Source organism: Panicum hallii, chromosome 6 (genome assembly GCF_002211085.1).
Source record: "Panicum hallii strain FIL2 chromosome 6, PHallii_v3.1, whole genome shotgun sequence".
In the NCBI taxonomy this organism is placed as follows: domain Eukaryota; kingdom Viridiplantae; phylum Streptophyta; class Magnoliopsida; order Poales; family Poaceae; genus Panicum; species Panicum hallii.
This window is the reverse complement of record NC_038047.1, coordinates 11,831,665-11,857,313: the sequence shown is the minus strand read 5'-3', so window position 1 is coordinate 11,857,313 and position 25,649 is coordinate 11,831,665. Positions and strand designations below refer to the sequence as shown.

Here is a 25,649-nt window from a genome sequence, read left to right as displayed (position 1 = left end):
CTCCCATTCTCACCCATTTAATACTAAAGGACCTAAATTTTCCAGAATATATAAAAATATCCTTTTCCCTTTGTATTTAAATTTTAGCACATACACAAGATCAAACATGCACATATTATACTAGAATTTAGTGTATTTTATTCATAAGTACCTGAACGTTACATGTAATGACCGACCTTTTTGACCGAATCAATCAGTGCTCATTGGCTCAGCTTGTTCTCGACTCAGTTTCGGCTCTGGAATGACTGATTCTTCCTATGCTTTTACCAGTGCTTTTTGACCAAATCAGTCTATCAATTGTAGCACTTCACCTTCCATCAGCCATAACTTCCTCATCCAAAGTTCAATTTGGGTCATCCACATATCCATTTCGATCAGCTCAACTAGAGCTATCCATGGTGGTGCCTATTCTCCAAGTTGACCCTCAGAAGCAACACAAAAGTGACCGACTTAATTGACCGACCTATTCGGTGCTCTCAATGCATGTCACCTTCCGGTCACCAAAACTCTCTCATTTGTAATCCGATTTAAGTGATCCATACGTCCTTTTCGATCATTTCGATGAGGGCTATCTATTGGTGATATTCTTTCTGCATTTTAGTTCCCTCTTTCATTTGGTTAAGGCCAATCTTTATATCTTCATGCTCAAACTTGCCTGTGCCAAATATTTATATGTATCAAAATTTCAGCTATTGTTTTTCCGTAAATTTGATGATTTTGCTACCACCCCCACCCCATCACAAACCACACTATGTTTTTTTATCAAATGTAAAATATTATATGTGTGCATGTCTTTGGCTTTAGGAAAAATAGCATATTAACTAACTTTGACTGGTGTTCGCTCAGTTTATTCATCACAGAGAAAATAATTTCAGCTAAATCTGCCAAAGTTTAGCAACCCACTACCAGTTTTACTGATTTACTAAACCATGAAATACACCAATGCATGCCCTGTGCTCTGGGAAAAATAATTTCGACACATCTCACACGAAACTCGGTAAGTCTGCACTAAAAAATCCATATCTGCAAAAAAAAGGAGTTTGTTGTATGTATCACTGCATACACACTGGGGTTAGCTGGATTATATCGAAATTTCATCCAAATTTTCGAACCATGCATGTTAACGATGCACCCACCAAGATTAAATTCAAACCAAGTCAGTTGACTACTGAGCACTCTGAGCAGCCCTAAATTTCTTCACTTTTCTTGGTTCATAATCAAAGCACGCGTAGTCAATAAGAACGGGTTGCTGAACACATTCAGCGGATCGGTTCTTCCAGGTTGCAGCTCGAACGCTTCCTCCACCTCGAAGTGGAAGGCCATAGCGCCATGGCTCCTCTCTGCACGTCCACCACCATCCCCTTCCTGCTCATCCTCCTCATCCATTCCGTGCACTCCCCGGCCGCCGCATTCTACCTCCCCGGAAGCTATCCTCAGCGGTACCGCCCCGGCGACACCCTGGCCGCCAAGGTAAACTCCCTGACCTCGCCGTCGTCGAAGCTCCCCTACCCCTACTACTCCCTCCCCTTCTGCACCCCGCAAGACGGCGTCCGCCACGCCGCCGAGAGCCTCGGCGAGCTCCTCCTCGGTGATCGCATCGAGACATCGCCGTACCGCTTCTCCATGCTCAATAACACCACCCCGTTGTTCCTCTGCCGCACCGGCCCACTGGCCCCCCAAACCGCCGAGCTCATCAAGTCCCGCATCGACGACGCCTACCAGGTCAACCTCCTCCTCGACACGCTCCCCGTCATGCGCTACGTGAAGAACCCGATCGCGCCCGACGTGCTCCTCCGGTCCACCGGCTTCCCCGTCGGCGTGCGCGCCGACGACGGCGAGTACTACGTCTACAACCACCTCAAGCTCACCGTGCTGGTGAACTTGCAGAACGGCACCACCAGGGTCGAGACCTTGATGGCGACCGCCGACGGGGCCGAGCTGATCAGCTACAACGGCGGCAAGGAGGGCGGCGGCTACGCGGTCGTCGGGTTCGAGGTCGTCCCGTGCAGCGTGGATCACGACGCAGCGGCTGTCAAGGACAAGAACATGTACGACGAGATCGCGTCGAAGGCTGCCGCCGGGTGCGACCCGTCGGTGGTCGGCATGCGCGTGCAGGACAACCGGTCGCTGGTCTTCTCCTACGAGGTGACCTTCGTGGAGAGCAGCATCGAGTGGCCGTCGCGCTGGGACGCGTACCTCGAGATGGGCGGTGCCAAGGTGCACTGGTTCTCCATCCTCAACTCCATCGTGGTGGTCGCGTTCCTGGCCGCGATCGTGCTCGTCATCCTGCTGCGCACCGTGCGGCGCGACCTCGCGCAGTACGAGGAGCTGGGCAGCGAGTCGGGGGCGCAGGCGGACGAGCTGGCCGGGTGGAAGCTCGTAGCCGGTGACGTGTTCAGGGAGCCCAGCCACCCGGTGCTCCTCTGCGTACTGGTCGGTGACGGCGTGCGCATCCTGGGCATGGGCGTGGTCACCATCGTCTTCGCCGCGCTCGGGTTCATGTCGCCCGCGTGCCGCGGCGCGCTGGTCACAGGCATGCTCTGCTTCTACCTCGTCCTAGGCGTTGCCGCCGGGTACACCGCCGTGGCCGTCTGGAAGGCTGTCCGGCAGGGCGACATCGCCGGGTGGAAGTCCGTGGCGTGGCGCGCCTCCTTCGCCTTCCCGGGCGTTGGGTTCGCCGTGTTCACCGTGCTCAACTGCGTGCTCTGGTACAACGGCAGCACCGGCGCCGTGCCGTTTCTGCTGTTCCTCGTCATCCTCCTCATGTGGTTCTTCGTGTCCGTGCCGCTCACCCTCGCCGGCGGCCTCATAGCTTCCCGTGTCCGTCACATCGAGTTTCCCGTCAAGACCAACAAGATCGCGCGCCAGGTAAATCCTTCATTCGTTCAAGAGCTCCGAAGTCTTTGACAAATACTGAACGTTTTGTACTGACATTGCAAGAATAAAAATGGCAGGTGCCGGCGGCGCAGTGCTCGCCGTGGGTGTTCGTGGCGGTGGCGGGAACGCTGCCGTTCGGGACGCTGTTCATCGAGCTCTTCTTCATCATGTCGAGCCTGTGGCTGGGCCGCGTCTACTACGTGTTCGGGTTCCTGCTGATGGTGCTGGCGTTGCTGGTGACGGTGTGCGCCGAGGTGTCGGTGGTGCTGACCTACATGGGCCTGTGCGTGGAGGACTGGCGGTGGTGGTGGCGCGCCTTCTTCGCCTCCGGCTCCGTCGCGCTCTACATCCTGGGCTACGCCGTCTACTACCTGCTGTTCGACCTGCACAGCCTCGCCGGGCCCGTGTCCGCCGCGCTTTACGTCGGGTACTCCCTGCTCATGGCGCTCGCCGTCATGCTCGCCACCGGCGCCGTCGGGCTCGGCGCGTCCTTCTGCTTCGTCCACTACCTCTTCTCCACCGTCAAGCTGGACTGATTCCTGTCGTACGAGTAGCCATGTGCCGATGGTGACCCATTCAGGCCGCATGTGTCGTGCTTTGATTTTTAAAAAAACAAATAAGAGTGTCGTGATTTTTCTTTTTGTATGATTAGATCATGTACGGTGATATTTTTTTGCCAATTGAAATGATTTTTTGCTACAAGTTGTCGAATCAATAAGATCAATGTTTGTAGAAAACGAAGATTCTAAATCAAGTTAGAAGTCCCGAAGCTAGAACACAAAATTGTAGGATAACCATATCGTAAAGCTGGTAGCCTGGTACAATGAATATAGGCCATAAATTCTATGAGAATCGAGATATTGACTGAGCATAATTACCAATGTTCAATGTTAATGATTTGGAATGGAGGGAGGGAGTATATATGTAACAAAATTGTATAATTTTAAGTGTGTGATTTTTCCTTGCTTAAGATCTTATATGCACAACTTTGGTCATCTTCCTTAAGGCCACGGCCTATCAGTTTGACCTCGCCTTGCTTCAGATCTCATGTTGCGGCTTACAGGCATCGAAGTCGTCCCAACTTTGCTTGATCCGTCGTGCAACTCTTACCTTTTCGTAGAACGGAGACGTCCAATCGTTCCTCTTCACACTAAATGTCTTATATTCAACTCGCACAAAGAAACAAGGAGCCATTCGGTTTCAGAAATCACAAGTCAAGGAGAAGCACGAATATAGACCAATTGACGTATTGACGTAGACAAGTTAATATACACTCCTACCAAACTAGCTAATACAAACTCCTACACCTACTGAATGAAAAGTACGAACAACAAACAAATGTACTCTCTTCGTTCCTTCGTTCCAAATTATTGATCATTTTATCAAATCTATCAAATCTAGATACATAGTTTTGATTATATACCTAGACGCAGTATATATCTAGTATAAAGTAAATAACTATATATAGTCTATGCACCAAGACACCAGGCATGCACAATACAACAGCTCAGCACATCAGAAGCCAGGCTGAGAAGCAAAGCTCAACACATCCGAAATACAGTTGCAGTCTTGCAGACGCCTGGAATCAGTACAGTACCCAAAACAAACAAATGGCACAAATTCGAGAGAACAAAATAATTTAAAACTTCCTTCAGAGGTTGAAAGAAATAGGTGAAAAACAGTGTCGACAGAAGGTAAATCCTGTGCTACTGCTAGGGGCATCAGAACCCGTTTCACCATCTCAGGGTGTTCCAAGGGCTGCGCTCTCCCAGCGAGCACCTATGTGATCTAAGGCAAACACCTGTAACAAGTACACAAAAAGCGAGATTCATGTAAAGTGAAAATGGCATAAGTTAATATTTGTCCTTGGCTCCCAGTCCACGGGACTTGGGTCGCCTTACAGCGGTCAAGGGGGTGGCAATGCCCTGGCCATCCCTCCCAAGCCCAGAGCCTGAGACAAACCCCATTTTTGCCATCATTTTGGATCCGAAACCCTTTGTGTGTCTCTCAAAGGAGCCAACACCACTCGTCTCCAGTGCCCGCACATTTCGCCTTGACTCTGGCCTCACTTTACTTGGCTCTGATCTTGCTTTGATGGGTTCTGTCCTTGCCTTAATTGCCTCAGCCTTACTGTCGAACTCTACACCAAGTCCAAGAGATTTGGGACGATGGATGGCTTGTATTGGCTGCACTATACCTTGGCCATCTTTGCCAAGGCCAGTGCCCTCAATGAATCCCATTTTTGCCATCATTTTCGACCCAAAGCCCCTGGTGTGCACCTCAAAGGAGCCCAGCTGGGTAGAGTTGCTTTCAGCAATTTTTCCACATGAGGTATTACCACCAATCGAGTCAACAGCTATTGTCTCCGTAACTGATTCTGCCATGGTGCCACATGAGACAAAAGATACAGGATGCTCTGCAAATGAGACCTGTTTCTTGGAAGATGATTTCTTTCCACTGGATTCGCGATGTTTTGCTAACTTTCCCGGAGCTGAAAGGCCCTTCTGTCCTGCTGGGCCTTTAGAGTTCTCCCAGTTGACAGAAAAGTCCTCAGGTTCAGTCCCCAAAAGCTGAAATCAATGACGCAAAGTGGTTAGATGACAATTCAAACAATTAGAAGTAGCAAGGAGATTAGCATCAAGGGAAAAAAAAGTGGCCTATCTTTTTTTGGTGGGTGTTGTGGGGGGGATAACATGACACAGTTTGATATTCAAAGCTTTATATAATACAAGTACAAATTATATCACCTTCAGAAATGAATAAAAGCGTGGAAGATAGTGAACAAAAGTTTGAACAGGAGGGAAAGTATCGCTGAAATTTTTTTTAAGATAGCCCTACCTTTTCAAGTCGAATTTGGCCATTGGCAGATGGCAAGGAAGACTGTCCAGTTAATGTCACAGTGACAAATCTGTAAAGCAGAATTATTGACTTTTACGCAGAGTATAAGCTATATAAGTGCAAATAAATAGTGAAAATGTTGGCCCCAAACCATGAATTTGATCCTTAATGATAATACAAGTTTGTACATTTCAAATTCATGAGATAACAAATTGAACAGAAAAATTTCCAAAAAGAATTTTAAATAAAAAATGGTGGAAATAATACTGGTTTGACTCAATTAATCATAATTCAAGGAAGAAATTAAGGAGCCATGGTACATCCAATTCACCACAGATTTATTAAACATGGAAGATAAAACAAAGTGCAATTGGAATTCAGATTGAAGGTACAGTCAGGTCATGGGAGGTGCAAAGTCCTGTAGATCACTAACCAAGCTGGCAATATAACCAGGTTATGGTAGTAGCTACATGCAGGGACACATCGCTTACGTATTTGTCCTTATCAGACAGTATGCACAATGAACACGACAAGAATGTCAGTGTCATATATTTCGTATCAGTGCCCATGCAACAAAGGGAGTGGTTTGAGCAAGCCACTAAACCCTTTACCATCATCCACACAGGACGAATGGCTCATTGCAGGAGAGGTCATGCACCTTCCTACCTCAAGAGTTGACTTAGATGATGTACCAAAAATGAAGTCATAAACGGCTATTTGTGTGAATTAGGAAGGTGTAAGCAGGGATGGTAGCCACAACCGCTCAGGAACCTTTTCTGTTAGTGCACGGCCACTTTCAATGCAAAGACATTCTGTCAACCACTATCCTTGCAGGCCTGCAGTAAATCCCCAGGCCTCTGGCCAGGGATAAACTCACACGCAGTGATATGTGTGATTGGTGTCCTCTTCACTGCGCTGCAACATAAATCTCAAGGATTTCTAAAATGTTAAAAATGAAACGAATGCATTGCCATGAACTTAACTCCCAATTTATAGCCATAAAAGCATCTCTAGAGTTTACGAATTATTTTAGTACAATATCATATGAATATATATGACCCTCAAATCAGTTACCTCTTCTTGCCTGAACCTTGACATCCGCTCTTCAATTGATAAATAGATGCAAGGCGTTGTACCTAGAGAAGTAAACCAGAACTCAGAACATACATGATGCAAATAGGAATAAGAATGTATACATAAATAACTAAATCTGCGTATTCAGGTGCAAAATTGACCGGAATGTTTAATTGTTATATCTGTTGTACAGTACATTTTTAATGTGCATCACTGTAAGTATAAAGAGCATGCCCATGATCTGACTTCAATATTTGATTTAAAAGAAGTAATTATCACAAACTGCCACCGCAAGCTCCAAAGAGATATTGGATGATAAATTACCATTCATACCTGAGAACAGTCCCGAGTGTGCATTGGTTGAAAGCATACCATATCAACCTGATCCACAACCATTTTCCTCAACTTCTGCAGACAGAAAAAGCAACAGACCACTCATCAAAGGAGCTCCTATGAATAAAAAAAATAAGGAACAGCTATCACAAAAAAAAGACCAGATGTAGCCACTAACCACATTTCATGAAATAAAATGTCAAAATGATAATATGTGCAGGAAACCAAACAACAGAAAAGCAACATGATAAAATAGAAAAAACATTCTTAAGGAATTTCTCTGCAATATTTTATAAGAAACCAGCAGAAATATAAAATTGCAAATGCAAAGTAAAAACTTGATGATACAAAAGGTGAACAATTGATAAGAAATAAATATATTAAATCAAAATCTTAATATTTAACAAGGCAATTATTACTACTTTCCTGCATTTACTAAAGCAAATTTTGACCAAGTTCAGTTCGAGTAAAGCATAGTGACTCACCGTATTTATTTGCCCCAAGTCAACTCCTCTACTTAGCATTCGTTGTTGACGCTTCTTTGCAATTAGTTCCTTCCTATGCTTCTTTTTTTCACCTGAATCACATAATAAGTTAAGTTTACAACCCAGCAAAAAGTAAATGCAGTGAAATGAAAAGATGTGAGAGTAAATAGAGGTCATATAGTATTATAATAATTGTAACGACAGAAAACAATGTAGAAGGTAATCATAAATCATCTTGCATGAATAGGAAAATATTCTTTAAGTTTATCAGGCTGTACTTTGATATGAATTTTTCTATTCATTACATATGAATCAATAAACCACAAAGTGACAACCTCAGCTAATTGTACCATATCTATATGCATAATAAAATCATAATTGATGACCAACATAGCACACTTTACTAAATCTAACAAAGATGCTTTCTAGAACTTCTCCTGAAAGGCACCAATAAGAAATTGTGTTTCAATGCTACAACAAAAAATCTCTCCATTCATAACAATATCTTTCAATGCTGCAACAATAAACCTCTCCATCCATAGCAATATCAAACTGCCAGCTTTCTGATTTCAGAGCAGGTATCTCATAAAAAGGGGATTTCTTTAACCACTTCCAAAGAGAAGTTTCAAATTAAAGCTTGGGGTGGTTTCACTGCCATATCTTACTCTTCAACACTGAGAGACCTACAGATGATAATCATATATATAAGATTTATAAGATCCTTAATGAATTCACAGGGTGCTAATATATTCTTATTCTCCAGGACACTTAATGCTTCTAAGAATGTAAGCGATGCCTCTAAGAAGGTTTCTACCGGGCTAACACATTCTCGAAATCATCTATATTCTCATTTTAAAAAATTTAATAAACAACTTACTGCAGAAAACAAAGGAAAACACAGCAAAATGGAGAACCTAAATACCTGGCACGCTATGATATTTTTTGCTCTTCCTACCCTCATTAGGCCAGGACCGTGAGAGCTGAGAGGATGATGATCCAGTCTTCGAACCCTTCCTTGACCTATTGGCCACGCGTACATCCTTCACCATAAACATATCCTCCAGTTCCATCACCCGCATACTTGGCAAATCCCTATCACAAACCATTCCCTTTCCCTTCTGCCGTTCGGCCGAGTTTGGCCTCTTCATCCCATACTGCTCTGACGCAGTCATTATTGCATAGCCCTCAAGCTTCTCCTTCCCCTTCTTCACAAAACCATCCTCATCCTCATCATCATCTGTATCCATCTGCTCTGCAGGGTCTGCATCACCCAAATTCATACCAGCGATCCACTTACTGCTCAACAGCTCCTCGCTCCCACCAATCCCCTCCATGTAATCGGCAACAACCTCATCATCAACAGAAGAGGAATCCCCGATGCTCAAATCCTCATCTAATTCTGACCCTGATGATTCACCGTCGGCCTCTGAATCCCTCTCACCCTCACTACCTTCCTCGTCGCTTTTGCCATCATCATTCTCAAATCTCTCCCCGTCACCTGATTCGGATTCTGAATCCTCGTTAGAGCCGCTCATCTCCTCTGATTCCGATGACGAGATGTCCTCCGTGTAGATCCTGACTCCCCCAATCGACAAAAATCCCGGATTGCGATTCACCTTCTGCTGCTGCTTCCGCTTGGGCGTCTTGAAGGAGGCATCTTCCTCCTCCAGCTCCTCCAATTCGAGCTCCATCTCCTCGTTGCCGCTGTCCCGGAAACCTAGCCCAATATGTACAGCCTCAGCGGCCCCCTCCTCGTCCGCATCCTCGTCCTCGTGAAACCCAAGCTCGAGCCCGCCGACGAACTCGGGGCCGTACAAGTACAGCGGGACCGAGGCCGCGGCCGGTTCGGCGCAGGGGGCGGTGTCGATGGTCACCTCCAGCGCCTGCGTCCCCCGCTCGGAGTTGTAGCAGAACGGGACGGCGTGGCAGGCGCCGCCATCCGCGGTGTCGCCGCCGCGCCGGCCGGCCCCTCCCCCGCCCCGCCCGCGCCCTCGGCCGCCCGAGGCCGGGGAGGAGAAGGCGGCGGCGACGGAGGCCGGGGATACGAAGGACGGGAGCTCGGGGAAGGGGCGGCGCCTCCCGGCGCCCGAGCCGCGGCGGGGCCCGCCGGCGGTGGGGTTGCGCGCGTGGCGGCGCTTGCCGCCGGCCATGGGCGGCTAGGGTTGCGGTCTGCTCCGAGATTCGTGCGGCGGGCGCGGGCGAAACCGACGCGCGTGCCGCGGCGCGTATTTGTAGCCGTCGCGGGGGTGCGGGGTGGTCGGGGAGGAACGGAGCGGAGGCGGCGTGTGGTAGGTTTCGTAGCGGACAAGCCGCTTTTGATGCCGCGACGGGGGTAGGGGCATATGCGGCTCGCAGATGCCGCGGCTGGGTTGGATGGTTCGGGGGGGAGGGAGGGGGGGGGTGTCGAGTGGACGGCCGGATGGTGCCGGACGGCTGAGGCATCGGTTGGGATCTGACGGCTGCGGAGATGATGCCGTAGGGCGGATGCGCTGCGATCGGACACCGGCACTGGCAGCTATAGTTGGCCATCTGGGCCGGCCAGACGGGGGGCATGAAGCCCGGCCGGAAAAAGCCTGGCACGAGCCCGGTCTGGCATGATGGCATTCGTGCTTGGGTCAGCCCGGCACGATGGAGCAGGTCGTGCGTGCTTGGGCTGCCACCACGGCCCGTCGTGTCAGCGTGGGCACGACCTGACTAAGGGCTAGGTCCGATGGCTGCCTGGTACCCCGGCCTGTTAGCAGTTGGTCCATCCCACTAGCCGTTCGGAGGGAAGGTATATATATATATGCCCCGCCATCCGGTCGCCCCCAGCACCAAAAACCCTAGCCTTCACTCGCCTCCTCGCCTTCCCGATGTCTCGCCTTCTCGCCTCGCTCGCTCCGCTCCCGAAACCCTAGCCACTCTTCTTCCAGCTCTCTGGCGGCCGGCAGCGGCCACTGCCGGCCTCTCCTCCGCACCTTAACTGACTCCTCGCCTCCAGCTCTCACCTCACTCTCTCCGTTCCGCACTTCCGCTCCTACCACTGGATCTCGAGCTCGCTTGTGTTCTAGATCAGGACCTCTCTCAACCTCTCATCGATTCGGCAGCCGCCATAGTGCTCTGGTGATGTAACTGCATTCAAAGAACTTTATCTTGATGGTCTCGGTGTGTAACTATAATATTAATGCTGGTGCTGTAATATGGTTGAAGAACTTAAACTATTTGACTTGAGCTGGGCTATACTCTTTTCCTATCCAGGGTTCTCTCACAAGATGTGAGTTTTTACCTAGATAGGTTTTTAATAAGGCAGTCATTGCACTAAAGCTCAATAATATTCAGTATTTGTATCATCTTATGCCTTTGTGCCTGTCTTTCATTCTTTTTCTTCTAAATTATAAGATTTCTTGATTTGGTACTGCTTGAATAATTCATGTTTTCAACTTGGTACACAGAACATGAGTTGAATGAGTGGTGATTTGTGGCATCGTGTCTGGCCTGGCACGACCCTATGTGCCCGGCGTGCCGAGCGGCCCGGCCCTATTACGAGGGCTTAGGGTCGTGCCTGGGTTGCTGAGTCGGCACGTCGGACGGCCCAACACGGTCCGACTAACTGATCGTGCCGGATAGGATCGGGCCACATCATGCCTAGGCCGAGCCAGGCTAGGGCCGGGTCGTGCGGGGCGGCCCATTTGGCCAACTATACCGGCAGCATGTGGCCCATTTGGCCAACTATACCGGCAGCACGTGACGTGTATCAGAGGGCGTGTACGCCTGCACGATGCTTGTGGGGGCACGGGAACATGTGATTACGTGGGGTCATACCACATCGGTTTGTTCAATGTGTTTGTGTACATTGCAAAACTCAATTCGAGAACAATGCTGTTAAGAAACACCAGTAGTACCTGCTTAGCGTAGCTGTTATGAAGCACTTGAGATAAAGACTATTACTTCATTCCAAGCAATGCTGGGCAATCAAGAATAATGTGATATAAAGCAAGTTGAGGGGGAAAACTCTTTCTGGAATCGGGACCATATAGTGCTACGTACGCTACAAAATCATTAAAACAAAACTGCATTTGTGGAATCAAAAAGGATATTCTAAAAAAAGATCATATCTGCATCCATGTACCTGTTGTATTTAATTGCGCTAGACCTGTCTTATTTCCAATCAACTAAGTATAATGTCCGTGCTAATGCTATATGGTGAGATTTGGTACTACAAATAAAATAACTAAACGACACATGATTTGTAAAAAAAGAATACAAATAGTTATTATTTTGTTAATTTCATGGCACATACATGCTCTAGAGACCATCTCTCAAAAGTTGCTGGGATAAAAAAAAATCTATTCCCCTTTACACTATAGGTTGACCGAGGTGAATGTGTTATAGTGTGAGGTCCAGAAAGCGGTGGCTCCTTGTCCTACAAATGGAAACTTGATTCTGTTTACATGCAAACTCCGTTCCCATGATTAAAAGGGTGAAAGTTTTTTAGTCAAAACACTTTCAAACTACATTCCAATTGTAATTTTGCATGGATTAGTTTCATGCATCGACTTGCACTAGTACTGAGCACCTCATTCGTCTTTGACATTTATCCCGGCCGTCTTTGGATTTGGGATTAATGAAAGCATTAGTCCCGGATCTAACGGCCAGAGGCCTGTTGGGAGAGGGTAGGGGATATTTAGTCTCGGTTGGTGGCTCCAACTGGAACTAGTGGCTCACCGGCCAATTAGTCTCGGCTGGAGCCACCAACCGGGACTAATGAGGGATTTTTAGACCTGGTTGGTGGCTCCATCCGGGACTAAATATCCCGTAAAAAGACATCTTCCTCCCCTTGTCCGACTGAGCCATGAATACAAGCTACTCATCAGTGTTCATGGTGACGGCCGGCAAGAGGGGAGGTCATGCCTATTTTTTCCATGATTTTGTGAAGATTTCACTCACCCAGGTGTTCTAAATGTAAGGAACTTCATCCTCTTTTTATTTATAGCTAGTATTGCTTATTTCTTGCTTTAGAAATAGAGAAATTGAGAGTTTAGAGTTGGAGAGAGGATGAAAATTTTGAGGATTTAGAGTTGGAAATATTTTTTAATAGGTTGCACGCATAGATGTTGCTTAGTTGAAGAAGTTTATCAAAATGATTACATAGAAATGAATTTACACATTAGCAATTTTTCATGCATAGAGAAAATAAAGCAAAATAAATTGAAAATACTATATTTATCAACAAAAAAATGGAAATTAGGATGTCACGAATCTTGAATTTTGTAAAGTTAGAGATGTTTAACTAGTTATATTTTTTATATGCATAGATAAAGTTAGATATATTGGAAATACCATATCATGTAGATAAAGTTAGAGATAATATATTAATTCAAATCTAACACGTGTATCTACACCTCTTGTAGGCTTCGGGCTCACGTCGTGACGATATTGCGCCGGTAGATGTTGATGGGTTTCTCAATGCAAGCGGTGGAGGCTCGAACAATAACCCAAACACTCCCATGGAGTGATGAGAGAGGAGACTGCTGCACAGGTATGCTAATAGATTAACCACTGAAATAATTAGGAGAACTTCAAATCTGCAGCACATTGTTGATCGTAAGATTTCTTTTTTTCACTGGGAAGCACTTATATAGTCAGCAGTCCCATAATTGCCTTGAAAATTCCAATTTCTTAAATGTTATTGTGCCCAGTGCTGCTTTTGTTTCGTAGTTAGAGTTTATGACTTTGAGTTGTTTGTCTCACTTTATTTTGCCTCTAACTGAAGCTTGTTAGAACCACTTGTTTGTTGCACGAACAGTCGCTGAAGGAGCTGAAGGCCAAGGCACACAAGGGTGCGATTGGAGGCTCTGGACTGAAGAAGAGTGGCAAGAAATGAGCCTTCCTACCCATTTGTATTGGGCGTTGCAATGTGTGACTGTAATAATATGACATTCTGTATTTGTATTTGTGTGAAGCATGAATGTGGTTAATTTTATTTGTATGTGTATGATGCGACAGCAATTTATTTGTGAACAAATTGTATTGTTTTGGAGGCTTCCCACCTGGGGAGGGAGACGAAACAGGAGATTTTTTTTTAAAAAAAAATATTAAATTCGACGGTTAACCGTCGAACATAACGGCCACGTCATCGCCACGTGTCCGCTTTACCGTCGAACATAACAGCCACGTCGGCGCCACGTGTCCGACTTCCCGCCGAGTATCAAAGCCACGCAGGCGCCACGCGTCCGCTTACCTTGACGGTCTACCGTCGAATTTAAGAGCCACGTAAGCGCCACGTGTCATAATTATATTTGACGGTTTACCGTCGAACTTAAGGACGTTATGTTCGACGGTCTGCCACCCCGTCGAATATAATACTTAAATTCGACGGTTTCCGTACACCGTCGAATTTAACGTTTATATTCGACGGCCCCGTCGAATATAACTGCTTAAATTCGACGAGTTGTGTTCTACGGTTAAATTCGACGGTTAACCGTCGAATTTAGTATAAATTCGACGGGTGTGAATATAAGTTCGACGGTTTTCGGCCGTCGAATTTTAGATAGATTGTTGTAGTGACCATTTAGATAATTTGAGCTATAATTTTTTTAGATTAAGATTTCATGCATAGAGAGATAATACATAAGTATTTTTTAAATAATAGTTAACGTTAATTCACATAATACAATACAGATGGACTGACAATGGATGTACAATGCTGAGCGATGTTCCGAGGAGTTCATTCATGGCCTGCATTATTTTTTGGATGTGGCCGAGGCAAACAAGCGGAATGGTTTCATGTGCTGCCCGTGTAGAGATTGCCAGAACAAGAAAGATTACGCTTCTTCAAGGACCATTCACAGCAATATTTTTGCTAATGGTTTCATGTCCAATTACCTGAAAACTAAAAGTTGAAATTAAGGATCTACTCTTTGTTGCTTTTCAGCTGAAACTATACCCAGAACCATTACAAGTCTTCATAGTCTAGCTACATGGCTAAGTATACCATGAAACGGGTAAGCCTTGCTGAGTATTAGAATGCTTAGACTTGCAAATTTAACTATATTTCAGGTAATCCCTCTGAGGACTCTACTCTGCCTGTGCCCTGGCCCTATGCTCTTTCTGATGGTTGGTCCGTGGAATGGGATCCGTCTCTGGCCAACATAGGTTCCTCCGAGTGATGTTGAGCTTGGGCTTAGCTCAATATCCGTTCTGCGACGTCTGGTAGTGTCGTGTTTTATTTTCCGCTGCAGATACTCTAACTATGAACAGTTTTGTATAAATTCGTATTAGTTAGGTCTTGCTACCATATATGTTTGAATACTAATGTAATATTATGCCTGTGATGTAAAATTGTCGGTGATTGTATCTCTGGACTCGCTTTCATGCGAGTGTTGTCGATCGAAACCCACCGGCGAGCAGCGACAGGCAACACGAGGAGCCGGGAGGCTTCCGGGACGGCTGGTGGGCCCCGGTCCCTCGGTCAACGGCCCAGCGATCTGGCGCACACCCTGGCTTGGAGTTGCTAGGCGTGCCATCTGATCCTGTACCTGATCAGGAAGGTATGATTTGTGAAGTTCCTGTAAGCACAGACACTTGTAAAAATTAGTCCGAGCCGTGATCGGCTCATCACTCCTCCCCGGTATCGGCCATAAGGGGCCGATTGCATCATTACCGGATCGGATCTTTGGGTCAGACAACGTATGTATATAATAATGGGATAAAAACTTGCTTTAAAAAATATTAATCTAATCCAATCTACGACAGCTAAGCCCTCACTACACAACCGGAACGTCCTACACGTGATTGAGCCTAACGAATACGCAAAACATCAGAACAAATACCCAAACAGAGACCCTAAGAACAGCTAAAGAGCCGACTCCTTAAGGAACCCTCTACGCAGACTAAGATCCGATACTAACGTATTGCCGGAACTTTCAACTCGTTTGCAAGGCCTAATCATGCACATATCGAGCTAAATCCCTAACAAGTAGGAACTAGCCATAACAGGTTGGATCTATCAATAAAAATAAAGCAAGACGCGATCATTGCATCCATGAACGGGTGCAATGATCGCGAAACACGCAAGAACAATGAACAGAGCAAGATCATGATATAAGAATAACATTACTCTATGCGCGCTATGATAACTAATGCTACTCGCCATCTACAAGGCTTCAGAACGAGCAACATATAAAGCAACAAGCAAGAGCAATGCGCCCCCGATCACGCGAAGCGTGATCAGGGGGCAACATGGCACTTACCCGATGAAGAACCCTGGAACAGGGGAGGCGATGCACCGTGAGTTGTTGATGAATGAATCTCTCTTCTTGTTTATTCATGGTACATATTTATAGTCCGTAGACTTGTTCTCCTTAACTAACCCTAACCAAACACGACACGAATCCTAACTGCCTAAGCCTGAATTTACACGGCTTTACTGGCCCCAGACACCCGTACGGGACCCAATCTGTAATCCTACCATCACCTTTCCCTAGGCCCATTTTGCTCCTTGGCCCACTTTTGGCCCGTCCAGAATATGGCGATAACACATGCCCCCCTGGTTTCGGCAATGGTAATTCCGAAATCATTTCTTTTAAAACCATCTCGACCCTTCGGCTTCCGATCTGTATATGCCTTTTTGACTTCCAACGGACATGACTGCCCTATACCAATCTCCTCGGGAACTGTCACAACGCCGATTCACCTTTCTCCCTATTTTACCTTTATAAACTTACCCACCGTAACTTCCCCGGTCATCTTTTCTTACAGCCATATCAATTATAGTGCCTCTCTTCTTCCACCATGGCTTCTTCTTCCTCTGCCTCTTCCACCATTTCTTATGAATCCGAGTCCTCTCGAGAGCCAACCCCGGAATACGACCCAATCGCTGCTTATGAGGTCCGTGCTCCCCTGCATTGGGACACAGAGGAGTGGGACTTCCGTTATCAATCAGAGGATGATGAGTCTCTGACTGATGGCGAGGATCTCGCACTCCTCCTCGGAGCCGAGATGGAGGAAGATGAAGACGACACGTCTTGGGGGGAGGACCTTTCTTCCTCGGAGGAAAGAGCCGATTCCTTCTCCTCCGAAGAAGATCCGATGGCAGGTACCTTCCTTCTTGGCAGGTCATCGGACAATTCTTCCGACAGCAGCACAGGAGCCGAAGGCGACGATAGCTTCACCAGCAACGATGGCGGGGACGACGACGACAGCGGCAGCGACACCGACGACAGTGGCTCAAGCATTGCTCCGTCGCCCAAGCGCCGCAAGACTTCCGGTATGTACTGGTGGTAGACTGTAGTGTCCTCACTAGGCCATCTTTGGGAGCAGTTAACTCCTCTTTTGTATTTGCTATCTCGCTGTGAATAAAGTCTACTTTTGTACCAGCAATTCTTTTTGTGCGTAATTTGTCTACTTTGAGAGCCGATGGCAACGCATTGGCTTCAGAGTAATCGGTCCGGATTTGAAATAGCCCTTCAATTTACTTTACCCTTCCGCTGGCCTTCCTCCTGACACAAATCTCCAAGGAACCTGGGATCCAGATCAACTCCGATCCCCTTTTCTCACAAACCCTAGCCGCAAGGTCCTTCCCGGTCCTTGAGACACATATCCGATCTTGCGCCGCCAAATCCAAATCCGCCCTCCAAGATCCCGATCCAAAATCCCCGATGGCGGAGTCCTCGCGCACCGCCGCCGATGTCTTTGGTCTGAAGGTGAACTCCGACCCCCATTAATTTTAACATAGCATCTGCAAGTTTTACTGCACGGTTAATTAATTCCTCCTTCGGCAATCTTGTTTTTCTTGGGGCTTTTTCAGGCTTCCGATATCTTCTTGCCACACCCTTCTTCCCCCAATTCTTTCTGCCTTGGGCCTCGTTCCTATGAGAAACCCATAGATTTGATCTCTTGTGAAGCCAATCGGATCCCCTTTGTGAGTCAGGATATAGACCTAGAATCTTGGTCGGATAGCCTCCGCGCTTGGCCAAATCCACCTGAAAATTGGATAGTTTGGTACAACAGAGTAGCGAGCGCTTACCAGCCCTTATGGGAATCCATCGGGATAGCCGATGCTCTGTCTCTGTCTCTCTCCCCCCTTGAAAAAGACGAGAACCTTCTGAAGACCATCGGCTATTTCTGGTCTGACGCCTTGAATTGTTTTCTCTTCGGACACAGCCCATTAGCACCAACATTGCTAGATGTTATGATGATTACCGGCTTGGACATATCATCAACCTGCCCCTCTGCTTACAGCCTCCCTGTGGTCCCTTATAAGCTGTCATCCAAAACCGAGTGCACTAACTGGAGCACATACCTGAGCCAACACCAGAAAAGCAAGGGCCATGTATCGGAGAAGGAGCACACAGCCTTTCTGAACCTATGGCTCGAACATTTCCTCTTCTGTGGCCCTTCCCTCGCTCCAACCAAAAACTACCTCTCCTTGGCTTATGAGCTGGCAAGGGGTCAATCTGTTGGCCTTGGTAGGCTATTTCTCGGGGAACTTTACAGATATCTCCATTTGATGACTTCTAGCCTTCTTTCTCAGAAGAAAATCAGGACCGGTGGCCCATGGTGGTTTATCCAGTTGTGGGCTCGTCTTTATTTCCAAAGTTCTGACCCTGATTTTCCTTCCTTAGTCGGCAATTCCTTCCCTGATCTGAGTGGGAGACAGATTAGGTGTACTAGTTTCGGGCAGGCCTTGTATAGTCTCCCTGGCGGGAAACTGAACCCTCTAGATGCTTCCCGATGGTTCCGGATCTTCTACAAAGGCCTTGACAACCCAAACTTCCTTCCTTATGCCGATTCCGAGCTCTTTGAGAACCCGGCTACCTTCCGACTGGCCGACATTGCCTATGATGCCGACACCAGGCGCCTTTACTCTATCATGGTTCGGCCCTGTCTCCTCCCAGTTGGCATGAGCACCTCCAACCGGATCCTCAAGCCTGGTTATGAGTTTTACTAGCCGGTCGTAGCAGCCCGGCAGTTCGGTCTTGCGCAGGTGCCTCCCCACTTCCTTCTTCACCTGTTGACATCAAGCAGGGTGGACCTTCCTGACGCCTTAACCACCCAGAGGTGCTACAGTCTGTTCACAGACCTTCCCTTGTCTGTTCCCACCAATCTTTCCTTTACTTCTTCGGCCGTCGACTTTGAGGGATGGTGGTCGATGTGGAAAACTCACGTTTTCCGAAGAGCTCTGGGCCCGATGCTGCAGCAAATCCATCCCGAGTATGATGTCCCAGCTGGAGAGGTACCGCCTTTGATTGGTATTTCCTCTTTTAACCTTTACTGGACCCCTTTCTGACCCCATTTTCTGCTTCTGCAGCAAGAAGACGGCCCAGAGCCGATGAACGATGATGGATCGCCCTTCTGTTTTCTGGCGATTGCTCCTGTGGTTCTCTTCGGTAAGAATGCGCCCCCTCCCTCAAAAAGCGTGATGCAGATTCAGCCGAGCACTGCTAAGCTGACCCCCAAGCGAAAACGGCTTTTGGAAACTGTTGCCCCCCGTGCTCGTGCCAAAACGAGGAAAATTCTGGTCAGAAAGGTCCGGAGAGAAACCACACCGTCTTCTCCTGTTCCGTCATCTCCAGTCATCGCCCAGGTTTGGCCCCTCCTTTCGCTTTGCAATCGGGCCTTTGTTCATGTCCCCTTTAACGGCACTCTCTTTTCTTGCAGCCTGCCGTTGTAGAAGTCTCCAGCGGGGAGGAGCCCCCATGCCAGAAAGGTTCATCTTAAGAGGCGCCAGAGGACGTGAATGCGCCTATCAAGGCCCTGATTGCTCTTCGTGATCCGGGCGCAACAACCTTGGAGGATCCTTCTGCGTCAGCTGTTATCCCATCTGCCTCACGAAGCCCGCAGGCGCCGATCGTGACTCCATCCTCCGCTGGCCCCTGTTTGGAAGGACCCTCTACCGCTTCGGCTACTGCCAATCCCCCTGCACGAGAAGTACGTCCCGCGAAGCCGATTGCCATCTCATCGGCCATCCCTCTCACGGAGCCGACTGTTGCCCCGTCGGCTGTTGCCTCTTCTTCTGAGGGCGCGGTTCAAGCGGCCTCTGCTGCTATCGTTCGTCCTTCGGAAAGGGTGCACCCCCGGGAGCCGATCGTCCCTTCGTTGGCCATCGCTACTTCCTTCTCAGGACAGGTATGACCTTCCCTTTTCCTTTGCAATTGCTTTGGTCTTCTCCTGCAATACCTCGCTCACCCTCTTTTCCCCTAGAACCTATATCTTTCAGAACTCCTTGCGTTTGATCCTGCCACGATTGGGTCGACCATATTGGAAGCCGATGACTCTTCCTCGGGTCTGTCCAGCACCGCCGATCGGCTCCTCCGCGTGAAGGAGCTTCTGTTGGGTCCGATCTCCGCGCTGATTCAAGACTCCAGTGCAGTTAAAAAGATCCTTGACGAGGTCAGTTCCCAGCTCCCGGTGAGTCTCCAGGCCAAGCTCTTGCCGGCCGGATACCTTTCTTCCTTCCAAGCAAAAGTGGTAGAAGCTCGCCGTAGGATCGAGACTCGGCGTTCCCAATCACTCTTAAGGACCATCATCGCTGAGATGTGTCAGTCGATCAACAAGAAGAAGGCCGCACTCGACGCGAAGGTTGACACATCCGCTTCTGCCCATCGGCTTCGGCTTTTAGAGAAAGAACTGGAAGACCTTGAAGCCAAAGTCCGGGCCACCAAGCAGCGCATCCAGGAGGAGAAGGATCTCATTGCAGGTTCTGAGCAGGAGGCAGAAGCTTTGACTTCAGAGCTGAAGGCGGACTTGGCCGAGCTGAGCAACTTGAGCAAACAAGTAGTGCCGGGGGCGAACGAAGATGATGAAGCGGTACTTGCTGAGGTCGACCGTATCCGTCTAGATGCTATCGCTGCTATAGACGCCTTTCTTCAATAGTCCTGTTTAGGGTAAACTTTGTATCTTTATGTAGTGAACCCATGTAGTGAACCTAAAGTCGATGGTGGCACATCGGCTGTTCGATAATTTGTGATGCTTTGACTGCCATAAGCAAAAGCTTCTAAAGTCGATGGCAACGCATCGGCTGTTCTAATCCTTTCTATTATTGTACTGGCCGATCAGCGCTTATCGGCCCTTTTCCCGTTTTCCTGTCTTGCCAATGCTAACGTCGTCGACTCAACTTTCACCCCCTTCTTAACCTGTTGGTTGCATCGGCTTCTTGCCTGATGGGTGCCATCGGCTTTACTGTTCGTCGGCCCACATACTTGGGAAATATTTCTTTAGGTGTTGGCCGTTGACCGCTACCGGAAACTTGACGCCGTCCAATTCTTCAAGCATGTATGCGTTCCCGGGTAGAACCTGGTCAACCCTGTACGGTCCATGCCAATTTGGGGACCACTTGCCATAGGTTGCATCTTTGGTTCCCAACGGTAATACCGCTTCCCAAACCAAGTCTCCTACCTGGAATTCCTTTGGTTTGACCTTTTTATTATATGCACGGGCTACTTTAGCCTTATTCTCCTTAATCTTCTCTAGTGACCATAGCCTGAGTTCCGTGAGGTCCTCCACATTATCACTCATCAGAGTAGCGTACTCTTCAGCGGATAAATCATTCTGGAACTCTATGCGTCTGGATCCAGCTGTAACCTCCCACGGTAACACGGCTTCCTGTCCATAGACCAAATGGTAAGGGGAAGTTTTTGTCGCCCCGTGACAAGATATGCGGTATGCCCATAATGCTTCCGACAAGACTTCGTGCCAGCGTCTGGGATATTCGTCGATCTTCCTCTTAATCAATTTAATAAGGCTCTGGTTGGATGCTTCGGCTTGCCCATTCGCCTGGGCGTAATAAGGGGATGACCTAATCAGCTTGATACCCATATCGGTAGCAAACTTCTTGAACTCTTCTGAAATAAAGACCGAGCCACCATCTGTCGTTATAGTCTGTGGAATCCCGAATCTGTGAATAACGTGTTCTTTGACGAACTGAATCACATCTTTGGATGCTACTGACTTCATTGGGACAGCTTCTACCCATTTGGTAAAATAATCTGTGATAGCTAAAATGAACTGATGACCCTTGCTAGACGGAGGATTGATTTTGCCGATCATATCCATGCCCCAGCCTCTGAACGGCCACGGCTTAACAATGGGATTCATTACTGACGCTGGCACTATCTGGATTTTTCCGAATCTCTGGCATGCCTGACACCCTTTATAATACTTAAAACAATCTTCAAGCATAGTGGGCCAGTAGTATCCTGTCCGTCTGATTAGCCACTTCATCTTGTGCGCTGACTGATGAGTCCCGCACGTTCCTTCGTGAACTTCATGCAGGAGCCGATTGGACTCGGTCGGCCCTAGACATTTGAGCAGCAGCCCCTCCAAGGTTCTGTAAAACATATCATCTCCTATCAGGACGTACCTCATGGCTTTATACCGTATCTTCCTGGGTGCCCCCGAGCCGAATCCTTCAAGTAGTTGAAGATATCGGCTCTCCAATCTCCCTGGTCCAGGAAGTATACCTGATGTCTGGGCCCATCGGCTTTGTATCCTGAAGCCAGCTGCGCGAGATCATTGGCCTCTGCATTCTGAGCTCTAGGTATCCAATAAAAATTTATATACCTGAACTGGGCTATCAGTTCCTGGCATTGCACCCATAATGGGAATAATAACTCACTTTCACACCTGTAGTCCTCGGTGAGTTGGGAAATTACCAATTTGGAGTCTCCGAAGACTTCTACAGCTTCGGCTCCAGCTTCCAGAAGCAATTCCATGCCTTTACGCACCGCCTCATACTCTGCAAGGTTATTAGTACAAGTGGCCGGTAACCTAATCGAGAAAGAGTATGTTGCCCCCGAGGTGATACCAGCAGGATGCCGATTCCACATCCATCTCCACAGACGGATCCATCGAAATACATGGCCCAGGCTCGTACGGAAAGCGTTGCTATGTTGGTATTAACTCTCTCAGCAATAAGATCAGCCAGTGCTTGCCCTTTAACTGCCTTCGCGGGTTGATATCGGATGTCGAATTCTGATAATGCAAACATCCATTTGCCCAATCGGCCTTTCAACACAGGAGCCGATAGCATATGCTTTATAACATCCGATTTGCAGATGATGATTACCTCAGCCGATAGCAGGATGTGACGAAGCTTGGTGCATGTAAAAAACAAACAAAGGCAAAGTTTTTCCATGTCAGAGTACCTCGTCTCGGCGTCCAACATCCTTCTGCTGAGATAAAATACACCCGTTCCTTGTCGTCGTATAACTGCACTATCACCGAAGCGATAGAGGTGTCACCGACCGATAAATATATGTAAAATGGCCTGTCTTGTCGTGGTGGCACCAACACAGGTGGTCTCGACAAATAGTCTTTGATTTCTTCGAATGCCCGTTGTTGTTCTGCCCCCCAGCGGAACTCTTCACTGGTTTTGATTTTTACCAGTTCCATGAAGGGTTCAATTCGCCCAGATAGGTTAGAGATAAACCTCCTGACAAAGTTAATTTTGCCAATAAGTTGTTGGAGTTCCTTCTTGTTAGTGGGCGGCACCATAGTACGCACGGCTCCTGACTTTTTAGGCCGATCTCTATTCCTCTTTCATGGACCAAGAACCCAAGAACTGCCCAGCTGTTACACCAAAAGCGCATTTTTTCGGATTCATCCTGAGCCCGAATCTTCTGGTTCGTTCCAAAACTTGCCGTAGATCGTCTAGGTGCCCTTCGACCGATGCTGACTTGACCACGACATCATCGATGTAGATCTCTACCAGATTGCCGATTAGGTCATGGAAGATGTGGTTCATGGCACGCTGATACGTTGCTCCGGCATTTTTCAATCCGAAGGTCATAACCACGTACTCGAGCAGCCCCACCGCTCCGGGTACTCTGAACGCCGTTTTGTGTATGTCTTCAGGGGCCATGAAAATCTGATTGTACCCAGCATTACCATCCATAAAGCTCAAAATCTTGTGGCCGGCAGCCGCATTGATTAATATTTATGCAACAGGCATCGGATATTCATCCTTCGGAGTGGCCCTATTAAGATCTCTGAAGTCCACACAAACCCGCCACCGGCCATCTTTCTTTTGCACGGGTACGACACTTGAAATCCACTCAGCATATCTGCAAGCCCTGATAAATCCGGCTTCTATCATTTTCTCTATTTCCTTTTTTACTTCGATCAAGACATCGGCTTTCATCTGACGTATCCGCTGTTGGACGGTCGAAATCCACTTTTGAGAGGGAGCCGATGCTCCACTATGCTCCTATCGAGCCCAGGCATTTCCGTATAATCCCAGGCGAAGCAATCGGCATATTCTTTCAATAGGGTTATCATCGGCTCTCGAAATGACGGATGCAATTTCTTACTAATGAACGTTGGCCGCGACTTATCCCGGGACCAATATCGATCTCTTCAAGTTCGTCAGCCGATGTGAAGCCATATCCTAACTTCCCGTCCTCTGTTAGATCAATGCTGCAAATAGGAAAAGAAGATAACGAAACGATCTCCAGCCGATCGGTGGTATTGGCCGATACACATATTTCACTACTTTCCAAATGTTAAGAAAAGAATCAGGCCGGCTGTCAAGCTGGCCATCTCACAACAGCTACGTAAAGCGCCTATCAAAAATTCACTTTTTGGAGGCCGATTGCGCGAATCGGCCTCAATGGGTACATTATTGTGACTTCCTTCATACAACTCCTCTACTCTGTAAGGCCAGTGGATAAGACCAGCCTTACTCCGTTTTTTGTAGCCTCGATGCGGTCACACCCTTCTAAGCTTATCCCTGAAATCGGTTCTTGGTCCTCCGCATCCCAGATGCTCATGGCAGCATGCGAAATCTCGATTGAGTCGTCTGCCTGGACTACCTCTACTTCGTCTCCATCCCACTGGATCAAGCATTGATGCATTGTTGAGGGTATACAGTAGTTGGTGTGAATCCAGTCCCTGCCGAGTAGGATGTTATAGGTGCTTTTGCTGTTGACGACGAAGAAGGAAGTCGGGACGGTCTTGCTCCCGACGGTGAGATCTACACTGAGGACACCCTGAGCTTCTGAAGTCTGCCCATTAAAGTCACTTAACGTGACATTAGTCTTGATCAAATCCCCGGTGGATCGCCCCAATCGGCGCAGAACTGAATATGGCATAATATGACCGCCGCTCCCGTATCCACCAGCATTTTATTAACGGGCTGACCATTGATATACCCTTTGAGATATAATGCCTTCAAGTGCTTGTAATTCTTGGCTTGCGGCTTCTCGAATATCACCGGCCGTGGTCCCAGATCAAGCTGGGCTACGGATGGCTCCTCGTAAGCCTGAGCGTGGAATTCTGCAGGAAGCACAAAACCATGTGTGCGTCAGCCGATACCCTCTTATCGGCTTTTGTCGGCTTGGGCCGCATTCTTTCCTCGAAGCGCGCCGGCTTCTTTTCCTGCTCATAATGAACTTGTTCTGCCAGTCCGGTCGCGCTTTTCTCAATGTTTCGATGTATTTGGCCTCGGCCTCCTCCAAGCTCCGTGCCTTGAACCCGACGCTTCTGTGAACGATTTAGTCCATCGGGCACCACCGTGGGCGATGATACCTATCCCCCTCTTCATCTTCCCCTCGTGGTAATTGAACCCGCCGTTGTTGAGTTGGCGCAGGTCCTAATCTCCCAAAAACTGATTCCCTTGCCTCTGTCTTCATAGGTGCACATTCTGGGCAGTCCCTAACAGTAGGCAATCGGCTCATACCGGAATCCCAACAGTACCTGAAGAATGGGCAGTACCAATGATCACGAGCATCCTCATGCTTCTTCAAACGCTTTCCGGTGCGATGCTCATATTCTTCGTCTTCAGATTCCCGCTGGAGGCGCTGCTGGTACTGATACTCATATTTCCTGAGAAGGTCAGAAGAAGTTGGACGTTGATTCCTTACATACCTTACTCGTTCTTCCGTGACATATTCTTTTTCCTCTTTTTGGGGCCGATTGCTGGAACCAGCCTTCACATTTTTGGCCTGATGTCGCGATGCTACCCCTGCCATGTTGATGCCGAGCGCGAAGTTCAACTGCCGCCTTGCAGACCGATCATTTTGTTCTACCATGTTTACACCAGGAAAAGGCTGAGTATCTACCTTC

The 25,649-nt window shown here is 47.8% G+C and overlaps 2 protein-coding genes across 2 annotated transcripts; one reads left to right on the top strand and one right to left on the bottom strand.

Moving 5' to 3' along the window:
- Positions 1 to 1,292: 1,292 nt before the first annotated feature.
- LOC112897655 (transmembrane 9 superfamily member 11-like) lies at positions 1,293 to 3,769 on the top strand. Its single transcript, XM_025966008.1, has 2 exons — positions 1,293 to 2,868; positions 2,955 to 3,769. The coding sequence occupies exons 1-2, from the start codon at positions 1,330 to 1,332 to the stop codon at positions 3,411 to 3,413; spliced, it is 1,998 nt and encodes a 665-aa protein (XP_025821793.1). The 5' UTR covers positions 1,293 to 1,329; the 3' UTR covers positions 3,414 to 3,769.
- A 728-nt stretch (positions 3,770 to 4,497) lies between these two features.
- LOC112896737 lies at positions 4,498 to 9,757 on the bottom strand. Its single transcript, XM_025964855.1, has 6 exons — positions 8,530 to 9,757; positions 7,608 to 7,699; positions 7,123 to 7,197; positions 6,790 to 6,851; positions 5,716 to 5,785; positions 4,498 to 5,447 (listed from the first exon to the last, which is right to left on the bottom strand). The coding sequence occupies exons 1-6, from the start codon at positions 9,755 to 9,757 to the stop codon at positions 4,731 to 4,733; spliced, it is 2,244 nt and encodes a 747-aa protein (XP_025820640.1). The 3' UTR covers positions 4,498 to 4,730.
- Between the last annotated feature and the right edge of the window lie 15,892 nt (positions 9,758 to 25,649).